This window comes from Dipodomys merriami, unplaced genomic scaffold (assembly GCF_024711535.1).
Source record: "Dipodomys merriami isolate MVZ:Mamm:240054 unplaced genomic scaffold, mDipMer1.0.p SCAF_104, whole genome shotgun sequence".
NCBI lineage: Eukaryota > Metazoa > Chordata > Mammalia > Rodentia > Heteromyidae > Dipodomys > Dipodomys merriami.
Window position 1 is genome coordinate 3,298,979 of NW_027202316.1, and position 24,252 is coordinate 3,323,230.

The 24,252-nt window shown below is 47.2% G+C and overlaps 1 protein-coding gene across 6 annotated transcripts in view; it reads right to left on the reverse strand.

Moving 5' to 3' along the window:
* Cdk13 (cyclin dependent kinase 13) overlaps nucleotides 1-6,625 on the reverse strand; it is a 110,330-nt gene extending 103,705 nt beyond the window's left edge. For 4 of the 6 annotated variants that reach the window (XM_069998423.1, XM_069998408.1, XM_069998391.1 and 1 more), the window contains exon 1: nucleotides 4,808-6,624. In XM_069998423.1, coding sequence (XP_069854524.1) covers nucleotides 4,808-6,030 — 1,223 coding nt within the window. In that variant the 5' untranslated portion in view covers nucleotides 6,031-6,624. Of the gene's footprint in view, nucleotides 1-4,807 lie in introns of all 6 variants that reach the window. The other 2 variants (XM_069998415.1, XM_069998381.1) reach the window with 1 other exon arrangement.
* Nucleotides 6,626-24,252: the final 17,627 nt, after the last annotated feature.

Genomic DNA, 24,252 nt, shown 5'->3' on the forward strand with positions numbered 1-24,252 from the left:
GGATAGCACCTGGGCCTGGAGTGCAAGCCTCATGACAGATTAAAAAAAAAAAAGTAGTGAAGAAAACTTGATAAAGCTAAACAAGTTTAAAAGATATGAAAATAATTACAAGAGGGGGCTGGGAAAGTAGCTCAGCGGTAGAGTGCATGCCTTGCAAGCATGAAGCCCTGGGTTCGATTCCTCAGCACCACATAAACAGAAAAAGCCGGAAGTGGCGCTGTGGCTCCAGTGGTAGAACATTAGCCTTGAGCTGAAGAGCTGAGGGACAGCACCCAGACCCAGAGTTCAGGCCCCATGACCAGCAAAAAAAAAAAGAAAAGAAAATAATTACAAGAAATGCATGAGCTGAAGACTAGAGATTCAAATGAAGACAAAAGTAGGTTGTGGAGCAGAAATCACTTGAATAGAGGGATTTACTCTAGGATATGACAACATGCTATTTTGAATGTATATGCACTTTCTTAATATCTACACTGATAGTTCATTAATGAGTATACCATGAGCTAGGAAAAGATCACATTCCTATTTCTTTTTTTTTTTTTTTTTTTGGGGGGGGGGGTCCAGTCGTGGGGCCTGAACTCTGGGCCTGGGCGCTGTCCCTCAGCTCTTATGCTCTACAATACATACTTAAAGTATGTACAGCATGAACAGTTTGTTCAGTAAAACTTACCTATTCAACAATTATTAAGTGTGCAACGTACTGAGTAGAATGCTGAAAGATAGGCCTGTTGCCTTCATGAAGCTTACATTTCCAGTCATCTGTTCATTAAAGAACTTGAGTCACCTACCACAATTACAAAACTCCAAATAAAGAAGATTGAGGGGTAGAGAGTTGTTGTGGTGCTTGAACTCAGATCTCAAGCCTCCTGGTTAGCTAGGACTACAAGAATAAGTCACCAGGACCTGGCTTAAATAGAGCTTTTTATAAAAGCTAAAGAGAATTCAATTTTTTACATAATACTACAAGTGAATTCAATTAACTGTCCAAAACAGTAATGATATATTTATCTTTAAACTCCAAAATTTTGCTTTATGCTTTTAGATTGTTTTTGTTTTGTGACAACACTTGGGTAAAGTTAAGCAAGCCTTTACCACTTAAGCCATACCTCCAACCCAAAATTTAAGTTTTTCTTTACTTTTTGGCAAGTCATAGGGCTTGAACTCAGGGCTTGGAAACTGTTCCTGAACTTCTTTTTGCTTAAGGCTAGCACTCTACCACTTGAGCCTCTTCCAGCTTTTTCTGTTTTTGTGGCACTGAGGAATAGAACCCAGTGCTTCATGAATGCTAGGCAAGCACTCTACCAACTAAGCCACTCTCCCAACCCATAAAACTTAAGTTTTTCTGTCAGCTGTTTTAGCTGTTAGTTCTAGTCCTCATGTTTAAGCAGAACATATGATAAACAATAATTAACATGATGCCAAAAAGAAAAATCTGTAAACCATTCCTTAGGTAAAAGAGACTTTGGTCTAAAGAAAAAGACCTCAAAGACATGACAAACTGTCCTCACCATTAACCTACCATACAAGGTTGCTTAGTACAATTCCAAAGAGTTAAATATAGCAGTTAATAGTTGAATAGTCAAACTATTCAACAATTCAGGCATTTTAGATATCTGTAAAGATGAATACATTACAAAAGTCAAATTTTTCACTTACTTATAGTTTAGGAAAAGTCTATTTCAATAGTCTTGCTAAAAAAAACTGGGCTAGGGGGGTGGGGGATGGGGATATGGGGGGGGGGTGGGAGATGGGAAGGGATAACAAAGGAGGAGGCAACAATGCTTAATAAGAAATGTACTCATTACCTTGCCCATGTAAGTGTAACCCCTCTGACGGTATTTTCACAATATAGATAGATAGATAGATAGATAGATAGATAGATAGATAGATAGATAAAGATAGATAAGATAAGATACGATAAGATAGATAGATAGATACCTGGGCTAGTCTCAGGTTCAATCTTGGAAAAGGCAAAGGGAAAGAAGAGGGAAGAGGGAAAAGGGAAGGGTGAAGGGGAAAGGGAAAGTGGAAGGTGAAAGGGAAAATGGAAAGGAAAAGGGGGGTAAGGGATGGGAGGAAGCAAGGAGAGGGAGAGGCAAAGAGAGAGGAAGAAAGCAAACTAGGTAAACCAATATCAGAACTCAAGTCCAAAATCTAATGGAGCTGGATACCTCAAAATAATATGCTTCCTATTACTGCACATATTCAGCACATACCAAAAGGCTAGCTGTGAGGAATGTTGGCTAAAACATTCAAAAAACTTCTAGGGGCTGGGAAGGTGGCTCAGTGGTACAGCGCTTGCCTTGCATGCTTGAGGCCCTGGGTTCGATTCCTCAGCACCATATAAGCAAAAAGAAAAAAAGCCGGAAGTGGTGCTGTGGCTCAAGTGATAGAGCGCTAGCCTTGAGCTGAAGAGCTGAGGGTCAGCGCCCAGACCCAGAGTTCAGGCCCCACGATCGGACCCAAAAAAAAAAAAACAAAACTTCTAAAGAAATTCCTTTAGAAATACTGGTGGTTGCCGGGCGTTGGTGGCTCACGCCTGTAATCCTAGCTACTCAGGAGGATGAGATCTGAGGATCAAGGTTCAAAGCCAGCCAGGGCAGAAAAGTCCATGAGACTCTTATCTCCAATAAACCACCAGAAAACCACAAGTGGCGCTGTGGCACTTGCCTTGAGCTGAAAAGCACAGGGACAGCCCGGGGCCCAGAGTTCAAGCCCCAGGACCAACAAAAAAAAAAAAAAAGAAAGAAAGAAATCCTAGTGGTCCACACACAGAAAAGGCTGAATTACTGATGATCCTCTAGAATGCAAAGTTCCTGAGGACAAGGACTTACCTTTCTTTCCTACTAAATTCCAGTCCCTAAAACAGCTTTACTAAGGAGCATGTAATAATAAATGCTCAGTGAGTATTTTACACAGATACTCCTAATCATACAGACCCTACCATATTTTATATAAAACTTACTGTTACTGTATAATAAAGGACCTTACTAATGTGTAGAATTAATGACATAAACCCAGTCTTAAGTTTCATCACACACTTAAAATTGGTATAGTCCTGAAACCTAATAAAGTTTACAATACAAATTCAATTTCAAAAAGTGTAAATCATTCAGCAAATCTAAAATGTAACTTGGGGCTGGGAAGGTGGCTCAGTGGTAGAGCGCTTGCCTTGCATGCCTGAGGCCCTGGGTTCAATTCCTCAGCATCACTTAAGCAAAAAGTAAAAAGCCAGAAGTGGCGCTGTGGCTCAAGTGGCAGAGCGCTAGCCTTGAGCTGAAGAGCTGAGGGACAGCGCCCAGGTCCTGAGCTCAGGCCCCACAACTGGACCCAAAAATAAATAAACAAACAAACAATAAAATGTAACTAAGAGGAAATAGGTCTATTAGCTATATTTGGCAAAAAGAGTTGTAATCGGCAGTAAGTATAGATGAAGAAATCTATACAGATGTTTTGGTTTAAAGACCCAACTTGTTTCTATTCACGTCTCCACAGTTGCACCTGAAAGAGATCAGCCAATTTTACAAATGCCATTTCCGGTTCTGAGGTATGACATAACCCAAACTTAGGGGTCATATACTCAACATCCCCTTAGCTACTAAAAACTAGAACCAATAAAATAGAGCAATACAGCCAGACACCGGTAGTTCACACCTGTAATTTCCACTACTTAGGAGGCTGAGATCTGAGGATAGTGGCTTGTTCAAAGGCAGCCTGGGAAGAAAAGTCCATAGACTCTTACCTCCAGGGAATCACAGAAAAAGCCCGAAGTGGCGCTGTGGGTCAAGTGGTAGAGTGCTAGCTAACCTTGAGCAAAAGCAGCTCAGGGACAGCATCCAGGCCTTAGAGTTCAAGCCCTAGGACTGGCAAAAAAAAAAAGAGCAATACCCTACCGTACGGCCTACTAGGTTCCGTTCATCTTCAAAAATATAAGAACCTACAAGATAACAAAATATTCAAAAACTTTGATTCACTCCGTATCATGGAAAAGGATGTACCAATGTATGCACATTTGCAGGAAACTTCTGTATAACTGGACATAGCCACAAAGAATTTACTCCAATCTCACTAGGTTAAAATGTCTGAACGGAAGATCCTAATATTTAAAGTCTAGCTAACCTCACAGAAGTTTCCGGCTTTCATGGCACGAAAGTCACTTGTTACCCTGGGACGCCACTCATGCTACTGGTTCCGTTGAGTAGGATCACAAACCATCAGAGACATTACAATCTTGTCACTTGTTTTCTACTTTTTAATTATACGCCTGATAAGTCAGCCAAAAGGCTCTTCCACACAAGAATATCACAAAATAATCCTCTTGGTGCTCAAATTTTATTACTACCAAGTTCCACGTGGGAAACTTTTCAGAGGCTCCTTTCACCATCCCCGCACTTAACCAAGTCTAATTCCCGTGTAAGCACCAGATTCCGACTGGCCCCCTCTACCTAGGTCCCCCCAAAACCCTGGGCCTAAGAACACCTCTCCTCCCACGGAGCTCCCAGGCGGGAGTAAGGCCCCGCCCCGGGGGCTGAGCCCCACGGCCGGTGCTGGCAAAGCAAAGGCAATGCCAAGGGGCTGTAAGGGCTGTTGGCGCAACAAGTCTGAAATTCGGAACTCCCGAGGTCCGCCCGCTCGAGGATCCACCCCCCGCCCCCCCCCCGACGCCCCTAAACGGCTCCCGGCGCGCGGCCGGCCTCCCGCTCCCAGCAGTTGCGCGGGCCTCCCTCTCCGGGGCCCTGAGGAGCCCGGCCCCACCTCCCCTGCCCCCGGGGAGGCGGCCGGGGACCGGGCCGGGCGGGGGACTCACCTGAGCACCGGGCTGTAGGGGCTGCGCGAGCGGCGCCAGCTGCTGCTGCTGTAGGGGCTGGGGGACACGTCGCCGCCCCGCTCGTACGAGCTGTGGCGGCTGTAGCTGGGCGAGCGGCGGCGGCTGTAGGGACTCGGCGAGCGCGGTGGCCGCCGCGAGTAGGGGCTGCCGCCCCCTCCGGCCGGGCTCGGGGACTTACGGCTCCTCAGGCTCTGCGACGCTCGGTGAGACACTGGGCTGTCGTCCCGGCCTCCCAGCGGGCTCAGGGAGCGCTGCCGCCGCCGGTAGGCCTTGGGCTCGGCCTTGTCCTCGCGGTAGGCCTTGGGCGGCTCCTTATAGGCCGAAGGCGGCTCCTTGGCCGACTTGGTCCGGCTGCGGTGACCCTTGGGGTCCCGGTCCTTGCGGCTGCCGCTGCCGCTGCTGGACGTCGCCGACGCGCTCTTGCGCCGGCCGCCGCCGCTGCTACTGCTGCCGCTCTTGGCGGCGTCGGCCCGCTCCTCGCCGCCGTGGCCGTGGCGGCCGCGGGACTTGGAGACGTCGCTGCCGCCGCGCTGGCCGTCCCGCCGCCGGTGCTCGCGGTGGCGCTCCTTGCTGCGGCCGCTGCTGCCGCGGCGGTCCCGGCGGGGCCTGCGCTCCGAGCCCTCCCCGCGCCGCTGGGTGCCGGAGGAGGAGGCCGGACTCCCGCCGCTGCCGCCCGTTCCCCCGGCAGCCGTCGCCGCCGTTGCCGCGCTGGCCGCCCCCAGCAGCAGCCCCTGCTCGGACTGGGAGCTCACATCCTCGTACTCCGCCGGCGGGGTCACACCCCCGCCGCTCCCGGCGCCGGCGCCGCCACCGCCGTCCTGCTGCGGCTGGGGCAGCGAGAAGACCCGGCGCTTCTCCGCCTCCTGCCCGGCGCGGGGCCCGCGGCGCCGCTTCTGCCGCCCTCCTGCGCGCCTCTTGCCTCTCGCCAGCCGCTTGACCTCCAGAGGGGGGCCGGGGCTGAAGCAGGAGGAGGAGGCCGCGGCGGCGGCGGCTGCGGCGGCGGCCGTGCCGGGGGCAGCCAGGAAGAGCAGAGGCGGCGGGGGCGGCGGCGGTTGCAGGAGCTGCGGCTGCAGGAGCGGCAACAGCAGCGGCGGCTGCTGAGGGGACAGGAATCGCCTCCGCTTGCGGCGTTCCTCCAACTTCTTCTCCGCCCAGCTCAGGCCCCCGCCTCCCCCCAGCGCCGTGTCCGAGCTGCTCGGCATCGCCAGGAGCCCGCCGCACAGCGCGGCGCGGGTGCGGCCTCCTCGGGGTCAGATCCCGGCCATCGTCCCCCGCCGGAAACGGGAGCGGTGGGGACGGCGGAGGGACACGGAGCCGCGGCGGAGAGGCGCGCCACGATAATCCGGGTCGGGACTCGGGTCCCCGGGTTCCAGGTCGCGGTAGGGTACGCAGCGGCCTCCGGGCCCGAGGGAAGCAGGAATCCGAGCTGAGGAGCCGGCGGCGATCGCACTCGTTGTCCCCACCGTCGGCAGCAAAAAGAGAGGAAAAAAAAAAAAACAACCACCAGATGCGCCGGGCGCCGGCCCGCGGGAAGGCCGGAGTCCTCCAAGTGCCCCCGGGGTGGGGGAGCGGCTCGGCCGCGCGGGGGCTCGGGCCGCGCAACGCGGAAGTGCCGCCGCGGCCGCCGCTTCACTCCATGGCGCCCTGACGTCGGGGGCGAGCGAGGGAGGGAGGGGAGAGGGCGAGACAACAACACGCCTCCGCCGCCCGCTGCTCGGCGTCGACGTCGTCCTCCGGGGGTGGCGGCGGCGACACCCCGCGGGTGCCTCGGAAGGAAGCGGCCTGGGCCTGACAACAACTCCCGGCCTAGGGCCTGGCGCACTCTGCGGCCCACGGGGACAGGCGGCGGGGCGGGGCGAGGCGGGGGCGGCCGGGCCGCGGCTCCCGGCCCGGGCGGCGGGTGTGCGGGGCTGGGCGGGGGGCTGTTTCCGAGGAGATGGGGGCGGGGGCGTTTCGGAGTCGGGGGCGGCCGGCTGAGGCCTGGACTTTCTTCCTCAGCCGCCACCAACAGAGGTGGCAGAGCGGCCCTCCTCCCTCCACGAGGAGGCTCCGGGCTTGCGCGGCCGGCCCCAACTCGCCCCTCCCCTTCCCTCTCCGCTCCTGGGAGGAAGGGCGGGCGGGCGACAACGCTCGCTGGTTGGGCCCTGAATCTCCCACTACCCCTCCCAGCTTCTCTCCCTCGACCTCACCCCCTCCCTGCCCCGCCCCTCAACCCTGACGCGAGGTCGGGAGCGCGCGCGCACGTCACGCTCCGAGAAACCTGAAGGGGAGTGGTGGCGGAGGGGGGGGGAGAGGCGGGAACACAGTTGCCGCGCACTGGCGTGCTCGCTCCCGCTGGGAGACTGGCCGTCCGTACCGGAAGTGGCGTCAGAGGGACTTCCGGGGAGGGGGAGGCTGCGTGCGAAGGAGGGTTAAAGAAAGGGGAGGACTCGTACGCCGCCGGCAGCTGTCGCACGCCGTGTCCTGGGACGCTCTGGAAGGTGGCGGCCCGTGGCCGTCGTCCCTCGGGCCTGTGGCACGCGTAGCTAGCTTAGGCCTTGAATCTCCGCGGCCGCAGCCCTGTCTCCCTGCTGAGTGAAAGGCCACAGCGGGTACGGGAGTCTGGGGACCGAAAGGTTGCGGGTAACTGGACCGGGCCGCCGCCGCGTCCCCCTCAGCCAGGCCCGAGGACCGAACCGCGGGAGAAGAGAGCTCGCGAACATCCGAGCTCGAGAACCCACCGTAGCGCACAAGCGCACTTGGTAAACACAGCCTCGAGTTTTGCTAACTCTGAAGTTGACTTAGGAGTGGGAGAAAGCCTCGCCTCAATCTGGGAGCGAATGGCATGGCCACGGCACTGCCGAGAACCAGACACCCAACCTGTGGCGCCGCCACACGTAACTTCAGGACTGCACACGGCATTTTTGTCCTAGCCGGATTGCCCTTCACTAATAGGCTGATCAGTATAATTTGATTAAAAATTAAATGGCTTATCACTCTTTAGTGTGTTTGGAAAGAAAAGCTAAGCCGTCCTTTCGCCCTTTCACAAGTTTATTAAGATCATCAGCTAGCCGGGCGCAGGTGGCTCTCACTTATAATCCTCATTACTCAGGAGTCTGAAATCTGAGTGTCGCGGTTCGAAACCTGCCCGGGCAGGAAAGTCCTTGAGACTCTTCAATAAACTGCTCAGAAAAAGCCGGAAGTGGCCTGGTGGCTCAAGTGGTAGAGCGCTAGCCTTGAGCACAGAGCCCTGAGTTCAAGCCACCAGTTTAATCATCACCCTTAGTTCTTAATCACTTGGTACTACTATCCATTAATCATACTAGAGTGTAAATAATTTTAATCAGTTTGTCACCATGTCAGATTAACAGATAAGTCACCGTGTTACCCAGGACCACAGGGCTGGGTAGGCCACACAGTTGGATCTACTGTGCAGACAGAAAAAAAGTATTAAAGACATTTGAGAGCTGGATTGAAAAGTAGGGTGCCTAAGCACACTGCTCCTTCTTAGTGTTTCTGAGGTTTTCTAAAGAAGTATTTCTGGGAAGGTTTTCTGAAAAACAGCATTAGCCTGCCCCATCTCTCAAAGACTGGAACAGCAGAACAAAGAGCAAAATGAGGTTTGTCTAAGAGTTCCTTTGATCTGTAACCAGTTGCAGTTGAGAATGTGATCCTCTACTGTATGCTAACAAGCAAACTTGATGTATATAGTAAATGGATGGTCCTCAGTCCAAGGCACAAGCAGAAAACACTAAAATATCCTTAGTGGGGTTCAGCCACCCACATTTCTTCAAACATTCTCTATTGGGGTGATGAGGAGTGGGATGTCCTTGGAAGCTTTGAAATATTTGAATATTCCACATGCTTTGAATAGTAGGATACAAAATACAAAAATGACTTTTAGATCGGAAACTTTCTTTTTTTGGAGGGGGGGGGTCCGGTTGTGGGGCCTAAACTCTGGACCTGGGCACTGTCCCTCAGCTCTTCAGCTCAAGGCTAGCGCTCTACCACTTGAGCCACAGTGCCACTTCCGGCTTTTTTCTTTTTGCTTATGTGGTGCTGAGGAATCGAACCCAGGGCCTCGAGCATGCAAGGCAAGCGCTCTACCACTGAGCCACCTTCCCAGCCCCCTCTCAGCCTCTCTTGAGTAGCTAAGGTTACAAGCATGAGCCAGCACCTGGCTTGCGTACTGGTTTTAAAAATAAAGGTAAGTTTTTTGTTGCCTGTCTGATCATTTTCATACCATATCAGCTATTTTTGAAAATGTACTCTAATACTAAGATTCTTTCAGTGAGCCGGGTGCTGGGTGGCTCATGCCTGTAATCCTAGCTACTCAGGAGGCTGAGATCTGAGGAGCATGGTTCAAAGCCAGTCCAGGCAGGAAAGTCCATGAGTCTCTTTTCTCCAATAAACCACTAGAAAACCAGAAGTGCTCTGTGAATCAAGCAGTAGAGCACTTGCCTTGAGCTGAAAAGCACAGGGACAGAGTTCAAGCCCCATGACTGACAAAAAAAAAAAAAAAAAATCAGTGTATCTGCACAGTCAAAACCTGTTATAATAATGAGAAATAGTTTACCTTTTTTACACATCTGTCACAGTGGACTTTTCTAGAGGCAACATGACATACCCTAACATCACTCTGATGGCTAATGAGTGGAGTATATGCTTGTGAGCATTAGTATGTTTCTGAATTGTATAAACATCTGGAATGGCTACACCCAAAAACCAGAAGTAGAGCTGTGGCTTAAAGTAGTAGAGTGCTAGCCTTTGACAAAAAAGCTTAGAGACAGCGCCTAAGCCCTGGGTTCAAGCCCCAGGACTGACAAAAAAAGTGCAGAAAGATAAAACTTCTCAACTTCTTTTGTAAGTATACTTTCAGTTAAGAGTGTTGTAATAATATATAATGCAATGGTGGGGGGAAAACAATGGAGGGGGTAAAAAAAATAATATATAATGCAGCTATTTTTAAAAATGAACATATATTTGTTGAGACAAAGTCTCTGTTTAATGCAGGACAGGCTGCCTGGTGCTTGTTATGATTATCTTGGGCACAAGATGGACTTGAAATCATATCTCAGTCTCTTGAGAGCTGAAGTTACAGGCATTCAAACCACTACACCCAGACCCAATACTGTGTATGTGTGTATATGTGTTTGTGTGTTTATGTATGTGTGTGTGCTGACCCTGGGGCTTGAACCCAGGACCTGGATATGCCTGAGCTTTTGATTGATTTAACGTTTTACCCAATCTTGAAAACAATTAAAATTCTTGTTTCTTCCAGGTGCTGGTGGCTCATACCTGTAATGCTAACTTCTCAGGAGGCTTAGATCTGAGGATCAAGGTTCGAAGCCAGCTTGAGCCCTATTAACTACCAAAACAGCCAGATGTGCAAAGGGTAAACAAACACAGCACTGGTAGTCACCAGATACTACAAAACTTGTGGGTGAGGGTGGGAGGGAAAAACTGGGAGATAGCAAGGAAAAGTGTGACATTTTCCAAAAAGAAATATACTTCTAGGCTGGGAATTTGGCTTAGTGGTAGAGTGCTTGCCTTGCATGCATGAGGCCCTGGGTTCCATTCCTCAGCACCACATAAGCAGAAAAAGCCGGAAGTGGCACTGTGGCTCAAGTGGTAGAGCACTAGCCTTGAGCTGAAGAGCTGAGGGAAAGTGTCCAGGCCCAGAGTTCAGGCCCCACAACCAGCAAAAAAAAAAAAATTAGGGTAAGTACCCCATGTTTGTATTAGTGGCTTTATAAGAACTGAGAACCAGGAGCAGGCATGTGGCATTGCTGGCAGCTGGCATTGCTGTTATGTGATGCCTGCTGCAAAGTTATGATGCTACAAGAAGGCCCTTAACCAAGTGGAGGTGTGGCTTAAGTGGTAGAGTCCCAGCCTTGAGTGAAACAGATCAGGCCCTGAGTTCAAGCCCAGCATCTGCATAAAACAAAGGGCTGAGAGTGTGGCTCAAGTGGAAGAGTACTTGCCTAGTAAGAGCAAAACCCTGAGTTCTAACCCCAATACCACTAAAATATTAAAATAATTAAAAAGTTAAAGAAAAAAACCCTATCTAGAGAGCAAGAATGATACAGAAAACTTCTAGTTGACTTTCCTGGTGGTTGAGAATGTGAATGATTGGCTAAAAACGCAGCATTCCTTGCAGGTGGAGGAATGTAGCCATTGGCTCCTACCAATAAATTGTAAGAGAGTGGCTGGGAAGGTGGCTCAGTGGTAGAGTGCTTGTCTTGCATGCATGAGGCTCTTGGTTCTATTCCTCAGCACCACGTAAGCAGAAAAAGCCAGAAGTAGTTCTGTGGCTCATGTGGTAGAGCACTAGCCTGAGCTGAAGAGCTGAGGGACAATGCCAAAGCCCAGAGTTCAGGCCCACAACCGACCAAAAATAAATAAATTGTAAGTGAAAGTTGTTCAACATAGTTTTGGAAATTGTATATCAAGAATTTAAAATTTTAGGCTGGGAAGGTGGCTCAGTGGTAGAGCGCTTGCATTGCATGCAAGAGGCCCTGGGTTCAATTCCTCAGCACCACATAAGCAGAAAAAGCCAGAAGTAGAGCTGTGGCTCAAGTGGTAGAGTGCTAGCCTTAAGCTGAAGAGCTGAGGGAGAGTGCCCAGTCCCAGAGTTCAGACCCCACAAGCAACAAAAAAAAAAAAATTAAATTTTAAATCTTATTGAAATCTTTAAACTTAGCCCAATTGTCCCACACTCACTTTACTGATAGAAATTGAAATTTACAAAACTTACTGTCCTAAGGTCCTCAGGCAACCTTGAAAGAGAAGCCTAGTTTATTCTATCTCCCAGACTCATGTTTTCCTTTCATTTCTTTTTTTCTCTTTACTCTCTTGTTTCCTCAATTATTTTCTTAACTATTTTTTATTAGCATATATATATTTTTTTTTTTTGGTTGGTCGTGGGGCTTGAACTCTAGCCTGGGCACTGTCCCTTAGCTCTTCAGCTCAGTCAAGCGCTCTACCATTTGAGCCACAGCCCCACTTCCAGTTTTCTGGTGGTTAATTGGAGATCAGAGTCTCACAGACTTTGGTGTCCAGTCTGGCTTAAACCATGCTCCTCAGATCTCAGCCTCTTGAGTAGCTAGGATTGCAGACATAAGCTGCTATGTTATTTTTTATTAGCACAAGAGAGGTTCAAGTCAGGATCATACATATATTTCTAGTTATTCAGGAGGCTGAGATATGAGGATCATTGTTCAAATCCAGGAGACTCATCTCTAACCAGCAAAAAGCCAAGTTGTAGAGCACCAGCAGTAAGCAAAGCTAAGAGAGCCAGGTGCTAGTAGCTCACGCCTATAAATCCTAGCTACTAAGAAGGCTGTTATCTGAGGATCACAGTTCAAAGCTAGCCCAGGCAGGAAAGTCTGTGAAACTTATTAATTCCAATAAACAACCCTATGTGAGCTAGGATTACAAATATGCCCTCCTTGGCCTTCCTTCCTACTTTTGCTGTCTAAGTAGCTGGGATCACAAGTATGTACGACCATGCCCAACCTGAATAGATAGGGTTTGAGGGGGGAGGGGGGCTGTTTGTTTTTAGTGATAAATCTTACAATTTTTCTTTTTCTTTATTGGTCAGTCATGGGGTAAGAACTGGGCCTGGGCACTGTCCATGAGCTGTTTTGCTCAAGGGTAGTGCTCTACCATTTTGGGCCACAGCTCCACTTCCAGTTTTTTGGTGGTTAACTGGAGATAAAAATCTCATGGACTTTCCTGCCTGGGCTGGCTTTGAACCACAATCCTCAGTTCTCAGCTTCCTGAGTAGTGAGGATTACAGGAGTACGCCACCAGCATACCAATTTTTCAGGCTTAATTTTTTTTTAAATACTCACTGTAATCCAGACATAGATCCAGAATTAGATCCAGCCTGCAAATTATCTGTAACTTCTTCAACAGAGAAGCTAAATACAAAGACTAACAATGTAAAATGGCAGAAGATCACCTGAGATATGGCATAAGTGCACACATCTGTAATTGTCAATGGAGAAAAAAAAATAACATTTAAACTTTATTAAAAAATAGCAATAAGCCCAGCGCTGGTGGCTCACGCCTGTAATCCTAGCTACTCAGGAGGCTGAGATCTGAGGATCGCGGTTCAAAGCCAGCCCGGGCAGGAGAGACTGTGAGACTCCTATCTCCAATAAGCCACCAGAAAAACCGGAAGTGGCACTGTAGCTCAAGCAGTAGAGCGCTCACCTTGAGCTGAAGAGCTGAGGGACAGCGCCCAGGCCCAGAGTTCAAGCCCCACGACGAAACAAAATAAATAAATAAATAAAATAAAATAAATAAAAAATAGCAATAAAGGGGACTGGGAAGGTGGCTCAGTGGTAGAGTGCTTGCCTTGCATGCATGAGGCCCTGGGTTCAATTCCTCAGCACCACATAAGCAGAAAGAAGCCAGAAGTGACACTGGCTCAAGTGGTAGAGCACTAGCCTTGAGCTGAAGAGCTGAGGGACAGAACCCAGGCCCAGGGTTCAGGCCTATGACCGACAAAAAAATATATATATATATATTTTTTTTATTTTTTTAAATAGCAATAAGGCTGGGAATATGGCTTAGTGGTAGAGTACTTACCTAGAGTGCTTACCTAGTGCATTCTAGGTAAGCACTGTGGCTCAAGTGGTAGAGTTATAGCCTTGACCAAAAAGAAGCTCAGGGTTAGTAGAGCCCAAGCCCTGAGTTCAAGTCCCAGGACTGGCAAAAAAAAAAAAAAAAAAAAAGAATAAAGAATAAAATGACTAAGAGAGCTCTTTCTGAAAAAGTCATGGAAAAGATGTAGGTAACTAGCTCTTTTCTCTGTAAGTTATTTTATTTTTGCCAGTCTTGGGTCTTGAACTCAGGGCCTGGGTACTGTCCCTGACCCTCTTTGTGTTCAAGGCTAGCACTCTACCACTTGAGTTCTGTTTTCTTCTGAGTAGTTTATTGGAGATGAGTCTCAGACTTTCCTGACTGGGGTGGCTTTGAACCGTGATCCTCAGATCCCAGCCTCCTCAGTAGGTAGGATTACAGGTATGAGCCACTGGTACCCAGCTCTGTAATTTCTCTTCTATTTTTTCTTTTTAATTTTTATTTAATTTTTTGTTTGTTTTGTTGGACATGGACAGCACCTGGGTGCTGTCCTGAGCTTTTTTTGCTCAAGATTAGAGCTCTACGCTGGGCGCTGGTGGCTCACACCTGTAATCCTAGCTACTCAGGAGGCTGAGATCTGAGGATCGCGGTTCAAAGCCAGCCCGGGCAGGAGAGACCGTGAGACTCCTATCTCCAATAAACCACCAGAAAACCGGAGTGGCACTGTAGCTCAAGTGGTAGAGCGCTCGCCTTGAGCTGAAGAGCTGAAGGACAGCACCCAGGCCAAGAGTTCAAGCCCCATGACTGACAAAAAAAAAAAAAAAAGATTAGAGCTCTACCACTTTGAGCCATAGTCTGGAGATAAGAGTTTCATGGACTTTCCTTCCCTCAACTGGCTTCAAACTGAGATCTTCAGATCTCAGCCTCTTGAGTAGCTAGGATTTCAGGGGTGAGCCAACAGTGCTCATTTATTTATTTTTATTGTGCTGGTACTGGGGTGGGGAGGGGGGAGCTTGAACTGCACACCTTCCCTTAGCTTTTTTCTTTCAAGACTGACATTCTACCACTTGAGTTATAGCTCTACTTCCAGCTTTTTGGTGGTTGATTGAAGATGAGTTTCATAGACCTTTCTGCCAGGGCTGGCTTCCAGCCAAGATCCTTAGATCTCAGCCTCCTGAGTAGCTAGGGTTACAGTAGGCCTGAGCTACCACTGCTGCCAGGCTTTGTTTTGTTACTAATGCTGGGGATCAAATTCAGGCCCTTGCATGTGCTAGGCATGTTCTAGGCATGTGCTCTACCACTGAGCTCCAGAATACATAAAGTGCATTAGAGTCTTTAATTCCAACTATGCTTTAAATTATGGAGATGAAATCACTGAATAATTTTTAAGTTTAAATACCAAGAAGCTAAAACTTTAGGAATATATTCTGCAGGCTGGGTGTGAGTCGCACAGGCCTGTAATTCTAGCTACTTGGGAAGGGAAGATTGGGAAGTAGGCAGTTTGAGGGCAAAAGTTTGACTCATCTTAACCAATCTTGACACACACTTGTCATTCTAGCTATGTGGAAGACCAAGAACAGAGAGCTAGGAAACTGGCTCAGTGGTACAGTGCTTGCCTTGCATGCATGACGCCCTGGGTTCAATTCTTCAGCACCACAAAAGCAGAAAAAAGCAGGAAGTGGCACTGTGGCTCAAGTGGTAGAATGCTAGCCTTGAGCTGAGGGACAGCGCCCAGGCCCAGAGTTCAGCCCCCACGACCAACCAAAAAAAAAAAAAAAAAAGACCAAGAACAGGAACAGGAGGATACAGGTTCCATGCCAGTCCATTAGAAAATTTTTGAGAGATCCATCTCAATAGAAAAGGCTGGGTGTGGTGCTCTGTGCCTGTCATCTCAACTACGGTAAGATGAATAAATTGGAGCATGGTTCAAATTGCTTCAGACAAAAAGTGAAACTGAACAGGGTGCTGGTGGCTCATTCCTACAAACTTAGCTAGCTGCTCAGGAAGCTGAGACCTGAGAATCAGTTAGACAGCCAGGGTAAGAAAGTGTGTGTGATTTTTTTTTTTTTTTTGCCAGTCCTGGGGCTAGAACTCAGGGCCTCTGTGTTATCCCTAAGCTTCTTTGTGCTCAAGGTTAGCTAGCACTGTACCACTTGAGCCACAGTGCCACTTTCAGCTTTTTCTGAGTAGTTTATTCGCAAGGACTTTCCTGCCCAGCTGGCTTGAAATTGCGATCCTCAGATCTCAGCCTCCTAAGTAGCTAGCCATTGGAGCCCCTCTGTCATATGATTCTTACCTGCGATTAAGCACCAAAAAAGCCAGAAGTGGAGCTGAAGCTCAAGTGTTAGATGCTAGTTTTGAGTACAAAAACTAAAGGCCCTAAGTTCAAGCCCCAGGATAGGGACACACACATACCAAAAAAAGACTGTCAGGGTGCTGGTGGTTCACACCTGTAATCCTAGCTATTCAAGAGGCTGAGGTCTGAGGAATGAGGTTCAAAGCCATCCTGGGCAGGAAAGTCCATGAGACTCCTATCTCCAATTAACCACCAGAAAACCAGAAGTGGCACTGTGGCTGAATTGGTAGAATGCTAGCCTTGAGCTAAGGGACTGCTCCCAGGCCTAGAGTTCAAGACCCATGACCGACCAAAAAAAAGAAAAAGACTGTCACAGAAAAAAAAAAAAACCAGCATAAAGGTCTGGATACATGATAAAAGATAGAGCACCAGTCTTACAAGCATAAAAAATTAGCTCAAATCCTAGTATAATGCCACCCAAAATAACAAAACAGCATGTTCTGTCAATTTCACCTTTATATAACCTGTGAAAAACCTTGGAAGTGTCATCTATGTCTCATGAATCTTACTTGTACTTGTCAAAAGGCAGTATAGATCCTCTATTCAGATGTTGATGATGTATGGCATGATTGATTTCAAAAGATAAATCTGAAGCCATGAAACCAGAGATTACAAATGAGAATCATCTCTAGGACCCAGAATGATCTTGAAATTTTTGTTTGTATAAAAACTATCAACACATTAGCAGATTTACATAAAATATGCTAGTAGAACTGATATAGATAGGTAATAACACAAGAGCTCTCTAAGAGATTTTGGAGAGAAATTAAGAAATTGAGCCCAGTGCAGTAGCTCATACTCAGAAGGCAATGATTCAAAGCTACTCCAGATATTAGTGAGATGTGGTGGTTTAAGCTAATATTCCCAGCTATGCAGGAAGCAATAAATCAGAGAATCATAATCTAGGCCAAGGCACACATTCAAGACCAGACCTGAATAAAAGCAGGACTGGAGGCAAGGTTCAAATTATTTAAAAAAAAAAAAAAAAAAAAAAAAAGACCAGACCTGAAAAATACAAAGTAAGAACAGGAAAGGGAGTGGTTTAAGTAGTAAAAGAGTGTTTGCTTAGCAAGCTTGAGACCCTGAGTTCAAACACTATACCACCACACACACAAAAAAAGAGAAAACAAATCTGATTAAATTTGAGAAACAAATATATGTTTCTTCTAAGACAGGACAACTGGACAGACTATGGACCAGTGCCCAAACTATCTTCCTTATACTTTTCTTTATACTAGGTAAATGAGTTCAAAACCTCCTAACCGAAATCTTTCAATGAACTGGCCTGGTGGCTCATGCCTGTAATCCTATTTACTCAGGAGGCTTATAGCTGAGAATGGAAGTTTAAAGCCAACTCAGGCAGAAAGTCTCCATGAGACTCATTTTTAATTAACCACTCAAAAACCAGAAGTGGAGCTTGTAGCTCAAAGTAATAGAATGCTAGTCTTGTTCAAAAAAGCTCAAGGACAGTGTCCAAGACCTGAGTTAAAGCCCCATGACCAACAAACAAACAAAAAAAAATGCTGGGCACTGGTAGCTCATGCCTGTAATCCTAGCTACTCAGAAGGCTGAGATCTGAGGATCACTGTTCGAAGCCAGCCCAAGCAGGAAAGTCTGTGAGACTTATCTCCAATTAATCACCAGGAAAAAAAAAGTGGTGCTGTGACTCAAAGTGGTAGAGCACTAGCCTTCAGTGTAAAAGCTCAGGGACAGCACCTAGGCCCTGAGTTCAAGCCCCAGGACCACCAACAACAAAAAATTCCTTCAGTGGTTCTCCACTGCCTTCGAGATGGCATGAGACAGGCCAGTGTGGTAGTATATAACTGTAATCCCAGCACTAGAGACCTAGAGGACTGTGTTTGAGTCTAGCCTGGACTATATAATGAGCCCTAGCCTACCAAAATCTTAAAATGAGACAGCCAGCCAGGTACTTACTGTTAGCTCATACATGTAATCCTATCTTCTCAGGAGGCTGAACTCTAAGGATCTTGGTTCAAAGCCAACCAAGGCAGAAATGTCCATGAAACTCTTATCTCCAGTTAACTAGCAAAGAGCCAGAAGTGGAATTGTGGCTCAAGTGCTAGAATCCAAGTATCAAGGTGAGACCCTGAGTTCTAGCTGCAATATCATTGCACACATGCACACACACAAACATACACACACAATATTGATTTATCCCCGTATTTAACATTCAGTGTACAAAATTAACAATTCATAGCTCATTATTCTGTAATTATTTTTGGGGGGTTCCGCTCATGGGCCTGAAATCTGGGCTTGGACCCTGTCCCTCAGCTCTTCAGCTCAAGGCTAGCACTCTACCACTGAGCCACCTTCCCAGCCCCCTAATAGCTCATTATTCTATTAATAGTTTCTGAGTTTTTTCTACTCAGGGCAGTCTCAGCCTTTCCTGAATGACTCTTCATCTCTAATTTCCTTGACTGAAGATCCTAGAGAGGTGGACTGTCCCTAGGCAGGATGCCATTAGGTTCTAACAGTCTGAGAGGATGCAAGGGATTAAAGGTTACCAGAGCTAGGGTTGGAAAGGTGGCTCAGTGGTAGAGTGCTTGCCTTGCATGCATGAGGCCCTGGGTCCGATTCCTCAGCACCACATAAGCAAAAAGAAAAAAGCCAGAAGTGGCGCTGTGGCTCAAGTGGTAGAGCGCTAGCCTTAAGCTGAAGAGCTGAGAGACAGTACCCAGGCCAAGAGTTCAGGTACCACAACCGGATCCCCCCCAAAAAAATTTAAAAAAAAAAAAAAAAAAAAAAAGGTTACCAGAGCTGAGTCTGTGACCTAGCAGGAGGGAAAGCACACAGGTGGTTCTTTTTTTTTTTTTTTTTTTTGGGGGGGTAGAGGGGGTCCGGTCGTGGGGCCTGAACTCTGGACCTGGGCACTGTCCCTCAGCTCTTCAGCTCAAGGCTAGCGCTCTACCACTTGAGCCACAGTGCCACTTCCAGCTTTTTTTTTTCCACTTATGTGGTACTGAGGAATCAAACCCAGGGCCTCATGCATGCAAGGCAAGCTCTCTACCACTGAGCCACCTTCCCAGCCCCGACACAGGTGGTTCTTGAAAAGTTAGAATAGATGGTTGCAAGACTACAAGATCTCCCACTGTGCTCACCAAAAACAGATCAGTTCCATTGAGACAGTTCAGGAGATTGCATCTTAGATTTTCAGCTTCAAAAGTTTGCTGTGCTGGGCACCGGTGGCTCACACCTGTAATCCTAGCTACTTAGGAGGCTGAGATCTGAGGATCAAGGTTCAAAGCCAGCCTGGGCAGAAAAGTCTGTGACACTCTTGTCTCTGATAAAACCACTAGAAAACCAGAAGTGGGGGCTGGGAAGGTGGCTCAGTGGTAGAACGCATGCCTTGCATGCCAGAGGCCCTGGGTTCGATTCCTCAGCACCACATAAGCAAAAAGAAAAAAGCCGGAAGTGGCGCTGTGGCTCAAGTGGTAGAGCGCTAGCCTTGAGCTGAAGAGCTGAGGGACAGTGCCCAGGCCCAGAGTTCAGGCCCCATGACAGGACCCAAAAAAAAAAAAAAAGAAAACCAGAAGTGGCACTTTGGCTCAAGCAGTAGAGCACTCGCCTTGAGCTGAAGAGCTGAGGGACAGCGCCCAGGCCCAAGTTCAAGCCCCATGACCAACAAAAAAAAAAAAAAGTTTGCTGTGATTCAACAAGTATACATGAATTCAAAACAAACATGCTTATCAGTACTTCTAAAAACCAATCAACTGCTTTTAAAGTACATTTCAACTTTATGAAATAAAAAAAATTTAGGATTCAGTCTTCTTGAGCACATTAAAAAATCAAGAAATTTAGGGTTCAGTCTTGTTGAGCACATTTTACTCTATATCTACATCGTTTTAATTCACATTTATGCTGGTGTGTGTGTGTGTGTGTTACTGGGAAATGAACTCAGGGCCTCCCTCAGTCTCACTTGACTTTCTTACTCCTGGCTGGTACATTACTACTTGAGCCATGCCTTGAGGCCAGTATCTTTTGCTGGTTGCTTAGAGAAAAGAGTTTCTGGGACTCTACCCTGGCTGGTTTTGAACCAGGATCCTCAGATGTCAGCTCCTGCTAGTATTACAAGCATAATCTTAGCCACAGACTAAGACTACTTTATTGCTACTTGTGCCTAACTATGCTTGATTACTTTTTCTTCAATCCTGGAGCTTGAACTCACGACCTGGGAACTGTCCCTGAGCTTTTATTGCTTAAGGCTAGCACTCTACCACTTGAGCTACAGTGCCATTTCTGGCTCTTTCTGTTTATGTGGTACTAAGGAATGGAACCCAGGGCTTCATGCATGCTAGGCAAGCACTCTATCACTAAGCCAGGTTCCCAGACCTATGCTTGATCTTTAAGGATTTTTTGTTTTGGTTTTGTCCTTAATGTCAGTACTAAAATATGAATTCAGGGTCTCAGTGTTTTCCCTTAGCTTTTGCACTGAAGGCCAGCACTCTACCAGTTGAGCCACACTTCTACATCCAGATTTTTGGTGGTTAGTTGAAGATACGAATCTCACAGGCTTTTCTGCCTGGGCTGAGTTGGAACTGAGATTCTCACAGTTCAGCCTGGAGCCAGCAGCACTTAGCTTCTTGTCTTTTTGTTTTTTGTTTTTTGTCAGTCATGGGGCTTGAACTCAAGTCCTGGGTGCTGTCTTCAAGCTCCTTTTGTTGAAGACTAGTGCTATACCACTTTGAGACACAGCTCCATTTCAAGTCTTCTGGTAGTTAATTGGAGATGAGGAGTCTTAAAACTTTCCTGTCCGAGCTGGCTTCAAACCATGATCCTCAGATCTCAGCTCAGCCTCCTGAGTAGCAAGGATGATAGGCATGGGCCACCAGCGCCCAGTCTTTCTCTTTAGTCTGGAAGTTGAGTCCTTTGATAAAATCTCTGGTGGTGGAAGGAGTGAGAAACTGAGTCAGCTGATCTCTGGCTTTGTCATTTGTATTTTATTTGCATTTAGCCTGTTTCTGCGCAATGAAGAAGGCTAGCTAGGACAAAAGTGCTTGTAACAAGTGGAATACAATACATGCATAGTCATACAGCACATGACTGCCATTCCCACTCCAACAAGAGGGACCCAACGCTTGTAGTGCTTAGCTGCCTTGCACAATGTCACTGACACTCTGTGTGCCAGAGTATTGCTCCCACCAGGCTCACTCAGCTATACCTGCCCCTAGCCCCAGGACCTTGGCCTCTTGCTCCATGTGCTCATCAAGTCTCTAATGCCTCAGCTTATGACTCTCCAGTGCAAGGGTCAGGCCTGGCAGCTTGACTCCCCTAATGCTCAGTGTAGCATTGAATTTGCTTCTCCTCCTGTCTTTTTTGCTTTTTGTTATTTTTGTTTTTTTATTGGTGCTAGGGCTTGAAATCAAGGCCTGAGTGCTATCCCTTAGCATTTCGCTCAAGGCTGGCACTCTACCACTTGAACCAAACCTCCACTTCTGACTTTTTGCTGGATAATTGGAGATAAGAGTCTTATGGATTGTCTTTCCCCAGGCTAGCTTCAAATCTCAATCCGAAAATCTCAGGCTCCTAAGATTACAGGCCTGAGCTACTGGTGCCTGGCTTTCTTTACTTTATGGTTTATTTTGAAATTTGTTATTAAATTTCATTTCCACAGGGCACTGGTGATTCATGCCTGTAATCCTAGCTACTCAGGAGATGGAAGTCTCAGGATCATAGTTCCAAGCCAGCCCAGGCAGGAGAGGCCATGAGATAATAAAGTTGAGGCCAGTTTGGTCTACACAGCAAGACCTATCTCAAAGTAAAAAACAGTATACATACACACAGGCCTACCTACTTACACATGCACACATGAATACGTGCACACATACACATATGCATAGCATTTATACGTTCATACATATGCACATTCATACATATACACATGCACACATTTTCTTCTCTGCTTACAGCTTTTTGCTGGTTAATTGGAGATAAGAGTTACATGAGTTTTTCTGCCTGGTCTGGCTTCAAACCACAATCCTCAAATCTCTGCCTCCTGAGTAGGTAAGATTACAGGCATGAGCCACCAGCTAAGGTTACTCCCATACCTTGTGGCTGTTATGGTTTGGGTGAGATTTGTCCTTCAAAGGTTCCAATGTTGGAAGCTTGGTGGTGTCCAGAAGTGAGGCCAAGTGGGAGGTTCTGAGGTCATCCAGGGTGCACGGGAGGAATTCCGTACTTCACAAGGCTTCCCTCAGTTCCTTCTTGTCAGAGAATTGTTAATGGAAGTAGTAGGTCTGGCTCCCCTATCTGTTTGGTTTCCTATGTATCTCTTCCTCTCCCATGTACTCCCTCTGTGATGATGCTACATACCATTAGGCTGTATTGATGAGATCACTCAGTCTTGGACTTTTAGACTCAGACTATGGGCTCAATACATTGCTTTAGGGACTGGGAAGGTGGCTCAGTGGTAGAGTGCTTGCCTTGCATGCATGATGCCCTGGGTTCAATTCCTCAGCACCACATAAGCAGAAAAAGCTGGAAGTGGCACTGTGGCTCAAGTGGTAGAGTGCTAGCCTTGAGCTGAAGATCTGAGGGACAGTACCCAGGCCCAGAGTAATTTAATCCTTCAACTCTTGGACTAATTGAGTCACCATCCAAATGTTGTCATAATTCTGTACCATAGACCACCTCTTCTTACACATGAAGTGGATACTAGATGTAGCATGCACAATTGTGTACATAAGGCTAACCTTCACCTGGGGCTTTGACCACAGTGGAGTGATGGGGTAGCAACTACCTGCTTCCATCTAGTGATGGCCTAACAGGCAGATCAATCAACAAACATGGCTGCCCTTGCTTTCTCCTCTATTCACTGACCATAGGAACTCCTGAGAAAGGTACTGGTGTGGACTAGCAAAGAAACCACACAGCATTGGGAATAGTAACATTCAACCTATACCCTATATCCCTCAGTCTTACCATTTCTTTTTTGTTTGTTTCTTAGTGTGGGATTTTTGTTGGTGGTGGTGCAGTGCTGGAGCATGAAATTAGAGCCTGGGTACTATTTGAACCACACCTCTACTTCCTGCCTTTTGCTAATTAAATGAAGATAAGGGTCACAGTACCACTTCCTGTTTTCTAGTGGTTTATTGGAGATAAGAGTATCACAGACTTTCCTGCCCAGGCTGGCTTTGAACTGTGATCCTCAGATCTCAGCCTCCTGAGTAGCTAGGATTACAGGCATGAGCCACCACCCTCAGCTTTAGCTACTTTTTTAAAAATAATTTTTTCTTGAGTTTAAATGATTACATAAAATTTCACAAATTTCACAGTATTTGTAAGACAGTGATACTTTGTTAAAGTCACAAACACATTTTAACCTTCACAAGGCAATTGTCATTATCTTGGTCTATAAAGTTTGTGAATTCTACAACCTTTGACATTACAACTATTTCTTCCATATTGGGTGACATGTACTTTTTTTTTCCTTTTTTTTTTTTTTTTTCAGTCGTGGGGCTTGAACTCTGGGCCTGAGAGCTGTCCCTCGACTCTTCAGCTCAAGGCTAGCGCTCTACCAATTGAGCTACAGTGCCACTTCCGGTTTTCTGGTGGTTTATTGGAGATAAGAGTCTCACAAATTTTTCTTACTGGGGCTGGCTTTGAACCTCGATCCTCAGATCTCAGCTTCCTGAGTAGCTAGGATTACAGGTGTGACCCACTGGCGCCAGGCAGATCTCTGTAATCCTAGCTACTCAAGATGCTGAGCTCTAAGGATCACAGTTCAAAGCCAGCCCCGGTAAGAAAAATTTGTGAGACTCTTATCTCCAATAAGCCACTCAGAAAACCAGAAGCGCACTGTGGCTCATGTGGTAGAGCGCTAGCCTTGAGCTGAAGAGCTGAGGGACAGTACCCAGACCAAGAGTTCAAGCCCCGCCACTGACAAAAAAAAAAAAAAAAAAAGGCTGAGATCTGAGGATTATGGTTCAAAGCCATCTCAAGCAGGAAAGTCTACGAAGTAGAGCTATGGCTCAAGTGGTAGAGTGGTGCAACACAAAACTAAAGGACAGGGCTGGGAAGGTGGCTCAGTAGTATAGCGCTTGCCTTGCATGCCTGAGGCCCTGGGTTCGATTCCTCAGCACCACATAAGCAAAAAGAAAAAAGCCGGAAGTGGTGCTGTGGCTCAAGTGGTAGAGCGCTGGCCTTGAGCTGAAGAGCTGAGGGACAGTGCCCAGGCCCAGAGTTCAGGCCCCACGACGGGATCCAAAAAAATAAAAATAAAAATAAAAATAAACCTAAAAACTGAAGGACAGGTCCTGAATTTAAGCCCCAGGACTAGCACACTAAAAGAAAAAATTCTAAATTGACTTGTTTTTTCTTGTCTTCTTAACAAATGCTACCTATCATCTTTGTGATGATCACAGAATTTATTTTCCCAGGTGGCTGAGATCTGAGGATCATGGTTCAAAGCCAGCCCAAGTAGGAAAGTACATGAGACTCTTACCTCCAGTAAACCACTAGAAAATCAGAAGTGGTGCTG